Source organism: Nerophis ophidion, linkage group LG19 (assembly GCF_033978795.1).
Source record: "Nerophis ophidion isolate RoL-2023_Sa linkage group LG19, RoL_Noph_v1.0, whole genome shotgun sequence".
NCBI classification, from domain to species: Eukaryota; Metazoa; Chordata; class Actinopteri; order Syngnathiformes; family Syngnathidae; genus Nerophis; species Nerophis ophidion.
The window spans coordinates 18,000,711-18,015,962 of NC_084629.1; the positions used below are offsets into that span (position 1 = coordinate 18,000,711).

Below are 15,252 nucleotides of genomic sequence, written 5' to 3' on the forward strand. Positions count from 1 at the left end.
TTTTTGTAACATTGTTAGTGAATGAAGTGTACTTTTGTAATTATTTCCCCATATTTCTACACAGTAACTCAGATATTGTAACACTAGTGAGCAGTAGAGAATATGAATGGATTTTTGGTCTAGAACATATTTAGCTTTATTCATTATTGATGTGTTTCTTGCTACTTTATGTTGTATATTTTTATATTAGTTTTCCAGTTCGATTTATCATCAATCATTATACCTAGAAATTTGGTTTCATTTACTCTTTCAATTTCTCTTCATTCTATTTGTATTTGTGTTTGACTTTCTCTTCTACTACTACCAAATAGCATTATTTTAGTTTTACTGAGATTCAACGATAGTCTGTTTTTGTCAAACCATCTTTTTCATTTGTTCAGTGCAAAATAATAAGTAGCCATGTAAAAACGATGGGAACAGATTGCCCCAGAATGCAAAAATACCTTTATCGATGCAATCAAAGAGTCTCTATTGCAACAAAAGAGAAGCAGGCTTGATGAACCACCATACAAAAACGCAAGTACGAGCAAAAACAAGAAAGACTGGAATAAAAACTTGGCTGGTGCCTCATGGAAACTTGACAAAGGGATGGGCATAACGAGGTGTCGAAAGCAAGAAAAAAATGCAGAAAAACACATGCAATGATCAAATGATTAACGAAGGCTGCAACTCAACTTAAATAGTGCAAATTACTCAAGGTGTGACGAGATCCAGCAAGATTAAAACGTGGTGATATGTGGAAGCCTCGCCCACTTGCAGTCTTGCCCTTGTGTAATAATACACATGCATGCACGTGCATGCATACACACATGCATATATACATGCATACATACATATATACACAAAGCTACACATGTACACTAACACACACACAAAAAAACATATACACCCCCACATTCATATACACATTTATTCACACGCGTATATACTCACACATATACACACGTACACGTTTATATACACATTCATAAATACACAAACACATATGCATACATACACTCATGGATATAATCATGTTTCATCAAACATATATTAACGTTGTTCCCCTAGGGCAAATTGGGTAAAACGCTGCACACTGAAAAAGCTTAACCGATTGTTACTATAACAATCTACAAGTTTAATACAGTTCGCTTCTCTTTCTTTCCCTCCGTTTATCTGCTTTCTTTTGTAATTCAAGTTATCATTACATATATGTTTTGTTGCATTTGAAACAATTGTATTGTTGATAGTAGAGGTATTTATTGTCATTATTCGTTATCAATAGTGCTATTTCCATTGCTATTTATATTGCTCCATTTGTAGCGTAATAATGTTCATTGTCATTTTTGTGTTATTAATATTTACTTCACTAACTTCTTCTTTGCTATTAGTTTCTCTCTTCTTCTTTCCCCCTTCTGGCGCCCACTTGCCGGTCTCTCTCTTAGCAGTCGGAGTATGTGTCCGGCCATTCTCCTTCTCCTCTCAGAGACTATGTTGGACAATGGTGCTACCCCTGCCCTTCTCATCACCTCTTCATTGGTGATGTGGTCTCTCCATGAGATCCTCTAGATATATCTGAGGCAAGACATCCATCTTGTTCGTAAAGCTTGATGTCTTCATCCACGTCTCACAGGCATAGGTCACTGTAGGGATGACCACTGACATATACAGGCGCAGCTTTGTGGACGTACTGATAGATTTTGATGACCAGATGTTCTGGAGGCGTTGGAAGACTCCTGCAGCTTTTCCGATTCCAGTCCGTACATCCTTTTCTGCATCTCCAGTGTTTGAGATGTTGCTTCCCAGATACGTGAAGATCTTAACGTATACTCTATGCCTTGTTCGCCTACGGTGAGCAGTGGAACGTTTTGGTCTTGTGCGACGGTCATGGCCTTGGTTTTCTCTTCGCTTATACGTAGGCCGACTTTTTCCCTTTGCTCATGCAGATTGTTGGTCAATTTTTGGAGTGCAGCGTAGGAATGGCTAAGCAGAGCCAAGTCGTCCGCAAAGTCCAGATCTGCCAGTCTGCCCCCTTCCCACTTAATGCCGAATGTTGCTTCGACGACAGACTTCCTCATGACAAAGTCTATGACAACTATGAACAGTAAGGGGGACAATATGCAACCCTGTCTTACCCCGGTCACAATGTCAAAGTCGTCGGTTGTGCTGTTGGTGGTTTTCACTCGACAGGTGGAGTTGTGGTACAGGGCTCTGAAGATGTTGACGTACTTTGATGGTGTACCGTATAGCTGGAGGATCTGCCACAGTGATTCCCGGTGGATGCTGTCGAAGGCTTTCTTGAAATCGATGTAATTGATGATGAGGGGTGTCTGGAGTTCTTGGCACTGTTCTACGATGTTGCGAAGAGTGAAGATTTGTTCCGCGCAGGACCTTCCCTTTCGGAAGCCGGCTTGCTCTTCCCTTAAGATGTTATCTACCTCGTCTTTTAGGCGTTGGAGCAGCACACTACAGAAAACCTTTCCTGGGATCGACAGCAGTGTGATGCCCCGCACGTTGTTGCAGTCTGTGAGGTTTCCCTTCTTTGGCAGCATCACTATGACCCCCGTCTCCAGTCGGCAGGGACCTCTTCGGCATGCCAGATCAGGTTGAACAGGTGCGTGAGGCTCTCCATGACCACCTCTTGACCGTGCTTCAGCAACTCAGCAGATACCTCGTCGAGTCCTGGTGCCTTGCTGTTCTTAAAGCTCCTGATTGCTTGGGCAACTTCGGTCCTGGTTATCTCTTCTGAGGTGACCGTCAGAGTTGGGGTTGGTGTTTCCCGGTCAAAAAGAAAGAGAGTGGCTTCGCCAAAGGGATTAAATATTTTTGCAAGGACAGAGAGAAAGTGCATGACCATGTGAAAAAGATGTCACTTGTCTGGATAAATAAGAAGCAGTTCGCGGGAGAAAGCATTTTGGAGGTTAATATTTACGAAAATGCTTGCCATTTACAGTATTTGGTGACTCGATGTCCAGAGGTGACGATACTGAAACCAGCATGGAAGAACATTTTATATATATTTATAATATATATATATATATATATATATATATATATATATATATATATATATATATATATATATATATATATATATATATATATATATATATATATATATGGCCAAGAGAGCTGTCAGGCTTGCCACTGACAGTTTGTTTTTGTTTTTCCTCTGTGTTTCCTGTTTTTTTCCCGTTGCGCTGTTTTCCCTCACATGCGGCTGATTGGCACCTGGCCACACCTGGCGTCAATCAGTCCGCTTCTATTTGAGCCTGTTTTTGTCCTCCAGTCAATTGCTGGATTATTGTCATGTCGATGTCGCGCTTGTCGTTGCTACCTGTCGTGTCGTGTTTTGTCAATGCAGCATTGCGGTAAGCTTTATTTGATTGCGGTTTTTAGTTTACTGCCTTTTGTTCCCTGCTTCCAAGTTTGTTTTCATATTTCATGTACGACTTCTCTTTCCTGCTCAAGACCTGCTAGATTCCACGCTAGGCCTTTTTGTTTTTGCTAGCTTCCATGTTAAGCTCCATTTATTTTCTAGTTATCATGCTAGCACTTTTTGTTTGTTATCCGCCCACGTGCGCGCTTCTTGTTGTACCTCTTTGGTTTGTTCTTGTATTTTTTATTAAATCATGTTTTCTCACTCCATGCCTGCCTCCATCTCTGCATCTTGGGGTTTGTCTACAACAAACATTGACAAGAGGAGCAGTAAGGTTACATTACAAACTGTAAAAAACACATAAAACATCAAATTTACAACATCAAAACTTGCTCACATGACACATGTGCATACAAACAAGGTTGACTGCAATCCTTTCACAGAAGCTTTAAACTCATTCAATGTAACAAGGGTTTGAATTTGAATATTCGATTGTAGGTTTTTCCAAGCCTTCGGTGCTGAAAACCTAAATGCTTTCTTGCCCAGTTCAGTTCTTACTTTGGGGATGACAAATTGCGGAACATTCATTGAACGAAGATTGTGACTTCCTTGTTTCTTTCTTAAGACAAGATAGATAAGATGGAGTGATACCCAGAATGGTTTTGTAGATGAACACATACCAATGATAATACATAAAGACGTCCAGTTAACCATTGAGTATAAGACACAATGGTGAGTAAGGGGAGCGCAGTTGGTAATGAATCTCAGTGCCCCGTGGTACACACTATCCAGCTTGTGGAGACAACCAGCAGTAGCATTCATGTACAACACATCTCCATAGTCAGTAACAGGTAAAAAGGTTGTTTCCACCAGTTTCTGTTTCACAGTAAAAGAAAAGCAAGACTTGTTTCTATAATAAAATCCCAGTTAAAGTATCAGGTTTTTTACAACATACTGAATGTGCTCCTTAAAACTCAAGTAGTCATCAATTAAAAATCCTAAATATTTAAAAGCAGATACTAACACAATTTGTTGCCCATTGCTTGTTAAAATGTTCTCACACAGTGCTGATCTTACAGTTTTTGATGAGGTAAAGAACATACACTTTTTTTTCTCTGCATTTAAAACCAGTTAAAGATAGCAAAGTTGTTCTGATACTCTGTCAAATGCATATTGTAGATATTTAAAGACCTCAGCACGAATTGGTGGTGTGCAGTATATGCCATTATCATTAGCATAGAAATGTAAAGTTGACTTTGGAATATCCTGTCCAAGATTATTTATGTAAATAGTGAATAATAAGGGACCCAACACAGAACCTTGAGGGACACCCTTTTTCACTTGCAGTACATCCGAGGAGGAACCTTCTATCTGAACAACCTGAGTTCTACTTATATACTTGTACTTATATATATATATATATATATATATATATATATATATACATATATATATATATATATATATATATATATATATATATATATATATAATCCCCGTTTCCATATAAGTTGGTAAATTGTGTTAGATGTAAATATAAACGGAATACAATGATTTGCAAATCCTTTTCAACCCATATTCAGTTGAATATGCTACAAAGACAACATATTGATGTTCAAACTGATAAATATATATATCCATCCATCCATCCATCATCTTCCGCTTATCCGAGGTCGGGTCGCGGGGGCAGCAGCCTAAGCAGGGAAGCCCAGACTTCCCTATCTCCAGCCACTTCGTCTAGCTCTTCCCGGGGGATCCCGAGGCGTTCCCAGGCCAGCCGGGAGACATAGTCTTTCCAACGTGTCCTGGGTCTTCCCCGTGGCCTCCTACCAGCTGGACGTGCCCTAAACACCTCCCTAGGGAGGCGTTCGGGTGGCATCCTGACCAGATGCCCGAACCACCTCATCTGGCTCCTCTCGATGTGGAGGAGCAGCGGCTTTACGTTGAGCTCCTCCCGGATGGCAGAGCTTCTCACCCTATCTCTAAGGGAGAGCCCCGCCACCCGGCGGAGGAAACTCATTTCGGCCGCTTGTACCCGTGATCTTATCCTTTCGGTCATGACCCAAAGCTCATGACCATAGGTGAGGATGGGAACGTAGATCGACCGGTAAATTGAGAGCTTTGCCTTCCGGCTCAGCTCCTTCTTCACCACAACGGATCGATACAACGTCCGCATTACTGAAGACGCCGCACCGATCCGCCTGTCGATCTCACGATCCACTCTTCCCCCACTCGTGAACAAGACTCCTAGGTACTTGAACTCCTCCACTTGGGGCAGGGTCTCCTCCCCAACCCGGAGATGGCACTCCACCCTTTTCCGGGCGAGAACCATGGACTCGGACTTGGAGGTGCTATTTCTCATTCCGGTCGCTTCACACTCGGCTGCGAACCGATCCAGTGAGAGCTGAAGATCCCGGCCAGATGAAGCCATCAGGACTACATCATCTGCAAAAAGCAGAGACCTAATCCCGTGGCCACCAAACCGGAACCCCTCAACGCCTTGACTGCGCCTAGAAATTCTGTCCATAAAAGTTATGAACAGAATCGGTGACAAAGGACAGCCTTGGCGGAGTCCAACCTTCACTGGAAACGTGTCCGACTTACTGCCAGCAATGCGGACCAAGCTCTGACACTGATCATACAGGGAGCGGACTGCCACAATAAGACATTCCGATACCCCATACTCTCTGAGCACTCCCCACAGGACTTCCCGAGGGACACGGTCGAATGCCTTCTCCAAGTCCACAAAGCACATGTAGACTGGTTGGGCAAACTCCCATGCACCCTCAAGAACCCTGCCGAGAGTATAGAGCTGGTCCACAGTTCCACGACCAGGACGAAAACCACACTGTTCCTCCTGAATCCGAGGTTCGACTATCCGGCGAAGCCTCCTCTCCAGTACACCTGAATAAACCTTACCGGGAAGGCTGAGGAGTGTGATCCCACGATAGTTGGAACACACCCTCCGGTCCCCCTTCTTAAAGAGTGGGACCACCACCCCGGTCTGCCAGTCCAGAGGTACCGCCCCCGATGTCCACGCGATGCTGCAGAGTCTTGTCAACCAAGACAGCCCCACAGCATCCAGAGCCTTAAGGAACTCCGGGCGGATCTCATCCACCCCCGGGGCCTTGCCGCCGAGGAGCTTTTTAACTACCTCAGCGACCTCAGCCCCAGAAATAGGAGAGTCCACTACAAATTCCCCAGGCACCGCTTCCTCAAAGAAAGACGTGTTGGTGGGATTGAGGAGGTCTTCGAAGTATTCCCTCTACCGATCCACAACATCCGCAGTCGAAGTCAGCAGAACACCATCCGCACCATACACGGTGTTGATAGTGCACTGCTTCCCCTTCCTGAGGCGCCGTATGGTGGTCCAGAATCGCTTCGAAGCCGTCCGGAAGTCGTTTTCCATGGCTTCCCCGAATTCTTCCCATGTCCGAGTTTTTGCCTCCGCGACCGCTAAAGCTGCACACCGCTTGGCCCGTCGGTACCCGTCCACTGCCTCCGGAGTCCTATGAGCCAAAAGAACCCGATAGGACTCCTTCTTCAGCTTGACGGCATCCCTCACTGCTGGTGTCCACCAACGGGTTCTGGGATTACCGCCCCGACAGGCACCAACAACCTTGCGGCCACAGCTCCAATCAGCCGCCTCGACAATAGAGGTTCGGAACATGGTCCACTCGGACTCAATGTCCCGCACCTCCCTCGTGACATGTTCAAAGTTCTCCCGGAGGTGTGAATTGAAACTCTCTCTGACAGGAGACTCTGCCAGACGTTCCCAGCAGACCCTCACAATGCGCTTGGGCCTGCCAGGTCTGTCCGGCATCCTCCCCCACCATCGCAGCCAACTCACCACCAGGTGGTGATCGGTAGAAAGCTCCGCCCCTCTCTTCACCCGAGTGTCCAAAACATAAGGCCGCAAATCCGATGACACAACTACAAAGTCGATCATGGAACTGCGGCCTAGGGTGTCCTGGTGCCAAGTGCACATATGGACACCCTTATGTTTGAACATGGTGTTTGTTATCGACAAACTGTGACGAGCACAAAAGTCCAATAACAAAACACCACTCGGGTTTAGATCCGGGCGACCATTCTTCCCAATCACGCCTCTCCAGGTTTCACTGTCGTTGCCAACATGAGCGTTGAAGTCTCCCAGTAGGACAAGGGAAACACCTGGGGGAGCACTTTCCAGTACTCCCTCGAGTGTACCCAAAAAGGGTGGGTATTCTGAACTGCTGTTTGGTGCGTAAGCACAAACAACAGTCAGGATCCGTCCCCCCACCCGAAGGCGAAGGGAAGCTACCCTCTCGTCCACTGGGTTGAACTCAAACGTACAGGCTTTGAGCCGGGGGGCAACCAGAATTGCCACCCCAGCCCGTCGCCTCTCACTGCCGGCAACGCCAGAGTGGAAGAGGGTCCAGTCCCTCTCGAGAGAACTGGTTCCAGAGCCCTTGCTGTGCGTCGAGGTGAGTCCGACTATATCCAGCCGGAACTTCTCTACCTCGCGCACTAGCTCAGGCTCCTTCCCCCCCAGTGAGGTGACGTTCCACGTCCCAAGAGCTAGCTTCTGTAGCCGAGGATCGGACCGCCAAGTGCCCTGCCTTCGGCTGCCGCCCAGCTCACAATGCACCCGACCTCTATGGCCCCTCCTATGAGTGGTGAGCCCATTGGAGGGATGACCCACGTTGCCTCTTCGGGCTGTGCCCGGCCGGGCCCCATGGGAACAGGCCCGACCACCAGGCGCTCGCCATCGTGCCCCAACTCCGGGCCTGGCTCCACAGCGGGGCCCCGGTGACCCACGTCCGGGCGAGGGAAATCTGGGTTCATTTCGTTGTAATTCCATAGAAGTCTTTGAGCTGCTCTTTGTCTGATCACTCACCTAGGACCTGTTTGTCTTGGGAGACCCTACCAGGGGGCATGAAAACCCCCAGACAACATAGCTCCTAGGATCATTGGGACACGCAAACTCCTCTACCACGGTAAGGTAGCAGCTCAGAGAGGAGAATATATATATATATTTGCAAATAATCATTAAAAAATACAACCTTAAAAATGATTTTAGGACTTTTAAACACATATAGATTTTTACCTTTTAAATTCCTTCCTCTTCTTTCCTGACAATTTAAATCAATGTTCAAGTATTTTTTTTTTTTTACCGTAAAGAATAATAAATACATTTTAATTTAATTCTTCATTTCAGCTTCTGTTTTTTCGACAAAGAATATTTGTGAAATATTTCTTCAAACTTATTATGATTAAAATTCCCCAAAAATTATTTTGGCAAATCTAGAAAATATGTAGAATAAAATTTAAATCTTATTTCAAAGTCTTTTGAATTTCTTTTAAAATTTTTGTTATGGAAAATCTACAAGAAATAATGATTTGTCTTTGTTAGAAATATAGCTTGGTCCAATTTGTAATATATTCTAATAAAATGCAGATTGGATTTTAACCTAGCTCTAGGCACAAAGTTCAAAAGCCAGCATCTGTAATGGTATGGGGGTGCATTAGTGCCCAAGGCATGGGAAACTTACACATCTGTGAAGGCACCATTAATGCTGAAAGGAACATACAGCTTTTGGAACAACATATGCTGGTCTCTAAGTGCCGTCTTTTTCATGGACGTCCCTGCTTATTTCAGCAAGACAATGCCAAACCACATTCAGCTTGTGTTACAACAGCGTGGCTTTGTAAAAAAAAAAGAGTGTGGGTACTTTCCTGGCCTGCCTGCAGTCCAGACCTGTCTCCCTTGGAAAATATGTGGCGCATTGTAAGGCGTAAAATACGACAATTGAGACCCCGGACTGTTGAAAGATTGAAGCTCTACATACAACAAGAATGGGAAAGAATTCCACTTTCAAAGCTTCAACAATTAGTTTCCACAGGAGTATATTTACAGCTACAATTCTCCAACTCGAGTATTTCATATATATATATATATATATATATATATATATATATATATATATATATATATATATATATATATATATATGTATGAAATACTTGACTTTCAGTGAATTCTAGCTATGTATATTTATTTGATTATATACATAAATAAAATAGTTGAATTTCAGACAGCACCTATCAAATGCACAGTAATAAAAAAAAACAGTTGTTCTACTAACTGTACTGTGCTTGCTGGTTACTAAAAAAAAAAACAACACTTACCTTTCAGTATTTGAGTAAACTTTGTTCAACGGATTTGTTGTAGAACGGGATGCTGCTTACAGCTATCAGCATAGCCATCTTTGTCTCAGCATAAGTTACACCATCGGGTCTCCATTTTGCGAGGTAGCCCATAATACTGGCTTGTGAACGATGCTGCGCTGGGGGCGCTTTGTGCTTTGCTGACCGTTCATGACTGAGTATATTCGTTCGGCCACCGTGTTCAATGGAGAAGTCTGTTCTACAAAATTTACAGGCAACATACCCCTTTCCCTTTGAACTCTCCTGGATGAACTGAAATTCTTGTTTCCATTCGTTTTGGAACTTGCAAGCGTATTTCTTCATTTTGCTCATCGACGGTGTAATATACTGGGTTGGAGTCAATAACCAGTGAGGTGATGAAGTTACGTCTCTTTACTGTGGGCTTCAGAACAGACACCCTCATTTGCTGTCAGGTGCGCAACACCACGTAAATCGTTGGCCAATCAAAAAGCAACCCCATAACGCTATAGCCAACATTCACCAGGAGGTGGCAACAGACCACATAGATCACTCTATTACAGACGGCGTTGCCATGGCTGTAACTTCCTCGTCCTTCTGCTTCGTCTCCTTGTGTGTACGTTTTTTTTATTAAAATCCGTAGATGTTGTAACGTGATTGGGCAGGCAAGCTGTTTATAAAGTGGGAAAGCGGACGTGAAAACAGGCTGTCCTCACTCTGGTCTGCATGGAGCTGGAGGGGGCGTGACCTCCAGCTAAGGCTGAATTTTGGGAGATTTTCGGGAGCAAATTTCTTCCGGGAGGTTTTCGGGAGACGCACTGAATTTCGGGAGTCTCCCGGAAAATCCGAGAGGGTTGGCAAGTATGAGTAGATGTTAAATAGACAACTTAAAATCTGCCCCAAAACATCCAGTCTTCCTGGCTATCATTAGCTCATCGCTACATATTGAATTATCTTTGTTTTCCTACCATGGGAATACGGAGATTGTGAGTGTGAAGGACAGTGCTGAAAAGAAGAAGCGGATGAAGAAATAATTAATTAATGGAAGTTGGAGCCTAGTTGACAAAATCTGCACCATGTACCGTATTTTTCTGACTATAAGTCGCAGTTTTTTTCATTGTTTGGCTAGGGGTGCGACTTATACTCAGGAGCGACCTATGTATGAAAATATTAACACATTACCGTGAAATATCAAATAATATTATTTACCTCAGAGATTTAGCGATTAGTAGTGACAGTTTGTTTGGTAAACGTATAGCATGTTCTAAATGTTATAGTGATTTGAATGACTCTTAGCATAATATGTTACGTTAACATACCAGGCACCTTCTCAGTTGGTTATTTATGAGTCATATAACGTACATTTATTCACCCTGTTGTTCACCATTCTTTATGTATTTTAAATTGCCTTTCAAATGTCTATTCTTGGTGTTGGGTTTTATCAAATACATTTCCCCAAAAAATGTGACTTATACTCCAATGCAACTTATATATGATTTTTTCCTTTTTTATGATGCATATTCGGCAGGTGCGACATATGCTCTGGAGCGACTTATACTCCGAAAAATATGGTAGCTCCGGAAGTGAATACCCAACCGAAAACGGAAATCGTACAACGTAAAAACTAACTTTGCAAGGTAAATTATTCCTAAATAAAACTACTGTATTTCATTCTGTACATTCTGTTGTATTCAGAAAGCTCTTTTCCTTCCTGTGCCATCGGACAACAAATAAAGAAAAAGGAGGACAATAAAACAATCAAACCATTAAAATACAATATAGGCTGGTGCTTAAGATAATACAAAATATATTATCAGTAATTATTGTAATGCTTTCTGTACACACTACTGTACTATAATAATATTTTCATTTAAAAAGAAACCAAAACTAAACAAACAAGCACAGATTAAAAAGATTTCATTTCATTTCAATGGGCGAGGCAGATTTAAAGGCCTACTGAAATTAGATTTTCTTGTTCAAACGGGGATAGCAGGTCCATCCTATGTGTCATACTTGATCATTTCGCGATATTGCCATATTTTTGCTGAAAGGATTTAGTAGAGAACATCCACGATAAAGTTCGCAACTTTTGGTGCTAACAGAAAAGCCCTGCCTTTACCGGAAGTCGCAGACGATGACGTCACATGTTGATGGCTCCTCACATATTCACATTGTTTCTAACGGGAGCCTCCAACAAAAAGTGCTATTCGGACCGAGAAAACAACAATTTCCTCATTAATTTGAGCGAGGATGAAAGATTTGTGTTTGAGAATATTGATAGCAAAGGACTAGAAAAAAAATGAGTGAAAAAAAAACAACGCAATTGCATTGGGAGGGATTCAGATGTTTTTAGAGACATTTACTAGGATATTTAGGGAAAATCCCTTATCTTTCTATTGTGTTGCTAGTGTTTTAGTGAGATTAACAGTACCTGATAGTCAGAGGGGTTTGTCCACGGGTGTCTTGACGACAATGTCTCAGCGAAGTCGACGGCAGCTTTATGGACGGCACAAGCTCAGCTGATCTCCGGTAAGAAGCGACTTTTTACCACAATTTCCTCACCGAAACCTGCTGGTTGACATTCGGTCGGGATCCATGTTCGCTTGACCGCTCTGATCCATAGTAAAGTTTCACCTCCAGGAATTTTAAACAAGGAATCACCGTGTGTTTGTGTGGCTAAAGGCTAAAGCTTCCCAACACCATCTTTGTACTTTGACTCCTCCAATATTAATTGAACAAATTGCAAAAGATTCAGCAACACAGATGTCCAAAATACTGTGCAATTATGCGGTTAAAGCAGACGACTTTTAGCTGTGTGTGTGTGTGTGCAGCGCTCATATCTCCTAACAGCCCGTGACGTCACGCGTACAAGTCATCATTACGCGACGTTTTCAAGAAAAAACTCCAGGGAAATATAAAATTGCAATTTAGTAAACTAAAAAGGCCGTATTGGCATGTGTTGCAATGTTAATATTTCATCATTGATATATAAACTATCAGACTGCGTGGTGGGTAGTAGTGGGTTTCAGTAGGCCTTTAAGACACAAGTATTCTGAGTTACAAGCTAGGTCCTTGTGGTACCTCTGGATAGATACCAATATTGTCAGGATTTCTCCTGACAGCTTGGTCTTGTTTGTGGTTTTTCCTGTGTTTAGTGTTTATTTCTGTTTTCTGCGCTCTTTTCCTTCTTTTGTATTCAGTTGTTGGCGGAAGTGCTGATTGGGCACACCTGCTTCTGATTACTGATCTGGACACACCTGCCACTAGTCACTGAACAGAGGGCTTTATAAGCCAGCCTTACTGTTCAGTCAGGACTGGATTGTTGTTAATTGTGAAGTTTCTCGTTTTGTTTGATTCTTGTTCATGTATCACTTTAGCTTTGTCCATGCCATGCCTTGTTAGAATTATGCTATGCTATGCTTCAAGTGCACCACCTTGCTGCACTCACCCTGTATCCTCGAGATTAAATATAATTCTCACCTGCACGTCGTCCCCGAGTCCTCATCTATCGTCATGAGGAAACATAACAGAACAATCGAACCACAAAGTGACCTCGCTGGGACCAACTTTAATTCCGCCGAGCAGGAAGAGTGACATTGGAAAGTGAAGGCAATATAAGAGTCAGCGTTATTCACCGGAAGAACTGGACACAATAATGTGGGGACCAGATGGCGGTCTGGTCCCAATAGCACAAGCTACCGAAGCTGTAGCTGGCTGCATGGATTCCCTCACTTTGGCTAAAGCTAAAGCAGCGTTTGTCAAGCGTGGACATGTTCGTCCAAGCACCATAACCTATACCACGACCTCCTAAATCTCAACTCCCTTAAGTTGCAGCACCCCTGCTGCAAAAAGCAACTCTCAGACCCAGCCACGCCAGCTCAGGGTTCCTACATCACCTGTTTCAGCGCCTCACCAGCTCAAGACCCCGACACCTCCTGTTCCTGCACCACACTCGTTCAAGTCTTTGATTGCTCAAGTTCCTGTTCCATGCAAACGCTGTGATGACCTGCACTGTAAGGAGCAACAAACCTCCCCATGCCCATCCCTGGCTTCTGCTCCATTGGCTCGAGTTGACGTTTACCATTTACACATCTTGAAGTCACACCAATATCGCCGTGAAGAAACGTAACGAATACATTCAACGTAAGGAAGCGGATAGTTTTGTGAATACATAATATATGGTCTGTGAATTGTGTATTAATTGTCATACAATGTTTCTTATCTGTTTTTTCATTGTTTTTCTTTTTATTTAATTTCAATGGGTGAGCCTTTTGAGATACGAGCTAGGTTGTGGAAACAGTTGAGTTCATAAGTGAAGGTAAAACTGTAGAAGCAGCAGTGAGTGAACACAACAGCAATAATAACAGTAATTATAGGTGTCTAAATTTAGTTTCAGGCCAGCTATGCCAGGGACAAATGACTTAAAAAAATGGATGTTCACAAAAGTCCCAAAGAAAGAATAGAGCAAGCATGTACAGGTCAGACCGGCCGAGCAAGTTCGGGAAATAATTTCATTAAAAGTTTCATCGACCCTCCCTTCCATTGTAAATTTGTCATTGTAGTTTTTTTTTATTTTCTATGTGAAAATGACGGAAAACATTTCAGTTATTCCAAGAAGTGACTTGAGTTTAGGACCGTTCAATCCAAAGCCTCAGATCTTAAACCTTAAAACCCCTTTAACATCAGTCGGGATAAAACATTCTGCCAGTCATTCTCAGAAACGGTGGGATGCTTCTGGAAAAGATCTTAATTTGATAACTTTTAGTTAAAGGCAAAAACTAGTTATGTGTTCTCCTGACGTTATGCCTCAATATAAATTGTAACTATATTTTAGTTAAATGAGTGAATAAATACTGTACTGTAAATAATGTAATAGTCTTCCTAACAATAAATATACAATGCAACAAAACATGTTAACATGAGATTCTATTTTGTTTTAACCTGCAGTTTTCAACACCACATGAACAAAAATAAATATTTTTAAGTAAGAAAAGCACTTACCTAAACTGCAAGTGAACATGAAACAGACCAGAATGTGTTGGTAGTCCATTACAGTCCTTAATTATTAACATTCAGAAATATTAATACACCATTTGATTATAACATTACACCAATGAACACAACCTGACACCAAACATAATGCCCTAACACCTGAACAAGCACAAACCTGTTCAGAGAAGATGAGTGAAAGTGAAAGCAAGTACATGTCGATTATAAAAGCGCAAAATTTCACAATAAAAGCTTGAACAGAGCATTTCCACTTCAGCAAAAAAAAAAAAAGGTTATTAAAAGGGTGATCTAAATATGTAGAGACTCTAACTGTACCTTTCTACCATTTAACTTTTGTTTTTTGTTTTTTAAGGCTGTGCTTTGTGTGGTCCTAAACAAGATTATTTTTGTACCTGGTGTTACACACATGTACTTTGATATAGGCATGTACCTTGGTGTTAAAACATGTACTTTGATATAGGCATGTACCTTGGTGTTAAACATGTGTACTTTGATATAGTCATGTACCTTGGTGTTAAAAACATGTACTTTGATAAAGGCATGTACCTTGGTGTTACAAACATGTACTTTGATATAGGCATGTACCTTGGTGTTACACACGTGTACTTTGAAATAGTCATGTACCTGGTATTAAAAACACATACTTTGATATAAGCATGTACCTTGGTGTTAAACACATTTACTTTGATATAGGCATGTACCTTGGTGTTAAACAC

At 42.4% G+C, this 15,252-nt stretch overlaps 1 protein-coding gene across 4 annotated transcripts in view; it reads right to left on the reverse strand.

Annotated features, from left to right (window-relative positions):
• The window catches only part of LOC133538083 (SLAM family member 9-like), a 41,393-nt gene extending 26,675 nt beyond the window's left edge, over positions 1-14,718 (reverse strand). For 2 of the 4 annotated variants that reach the window (XM_061879370.1, XM_061879369.1), the window contains exon 1: positions 14,528-14,717. In XM_061879370.1, the coding sequence (XP_061735354.1) occupies positions 14,528-14,576 (49 nt within the window). In that variant the 5' untranslated portion in view covers positions 14,577-14,717. Of the gene's footprint in view, positions 1-13,422; positions 13,525-14,527 lie in introns of those variants that run through there. The other 2 variants (XM_061879371.1, XM_061879372.1) reach the window with 2 other exon arrangements.
• Positions 14,719-15,252: the final 534 nt, after the last annotated feature.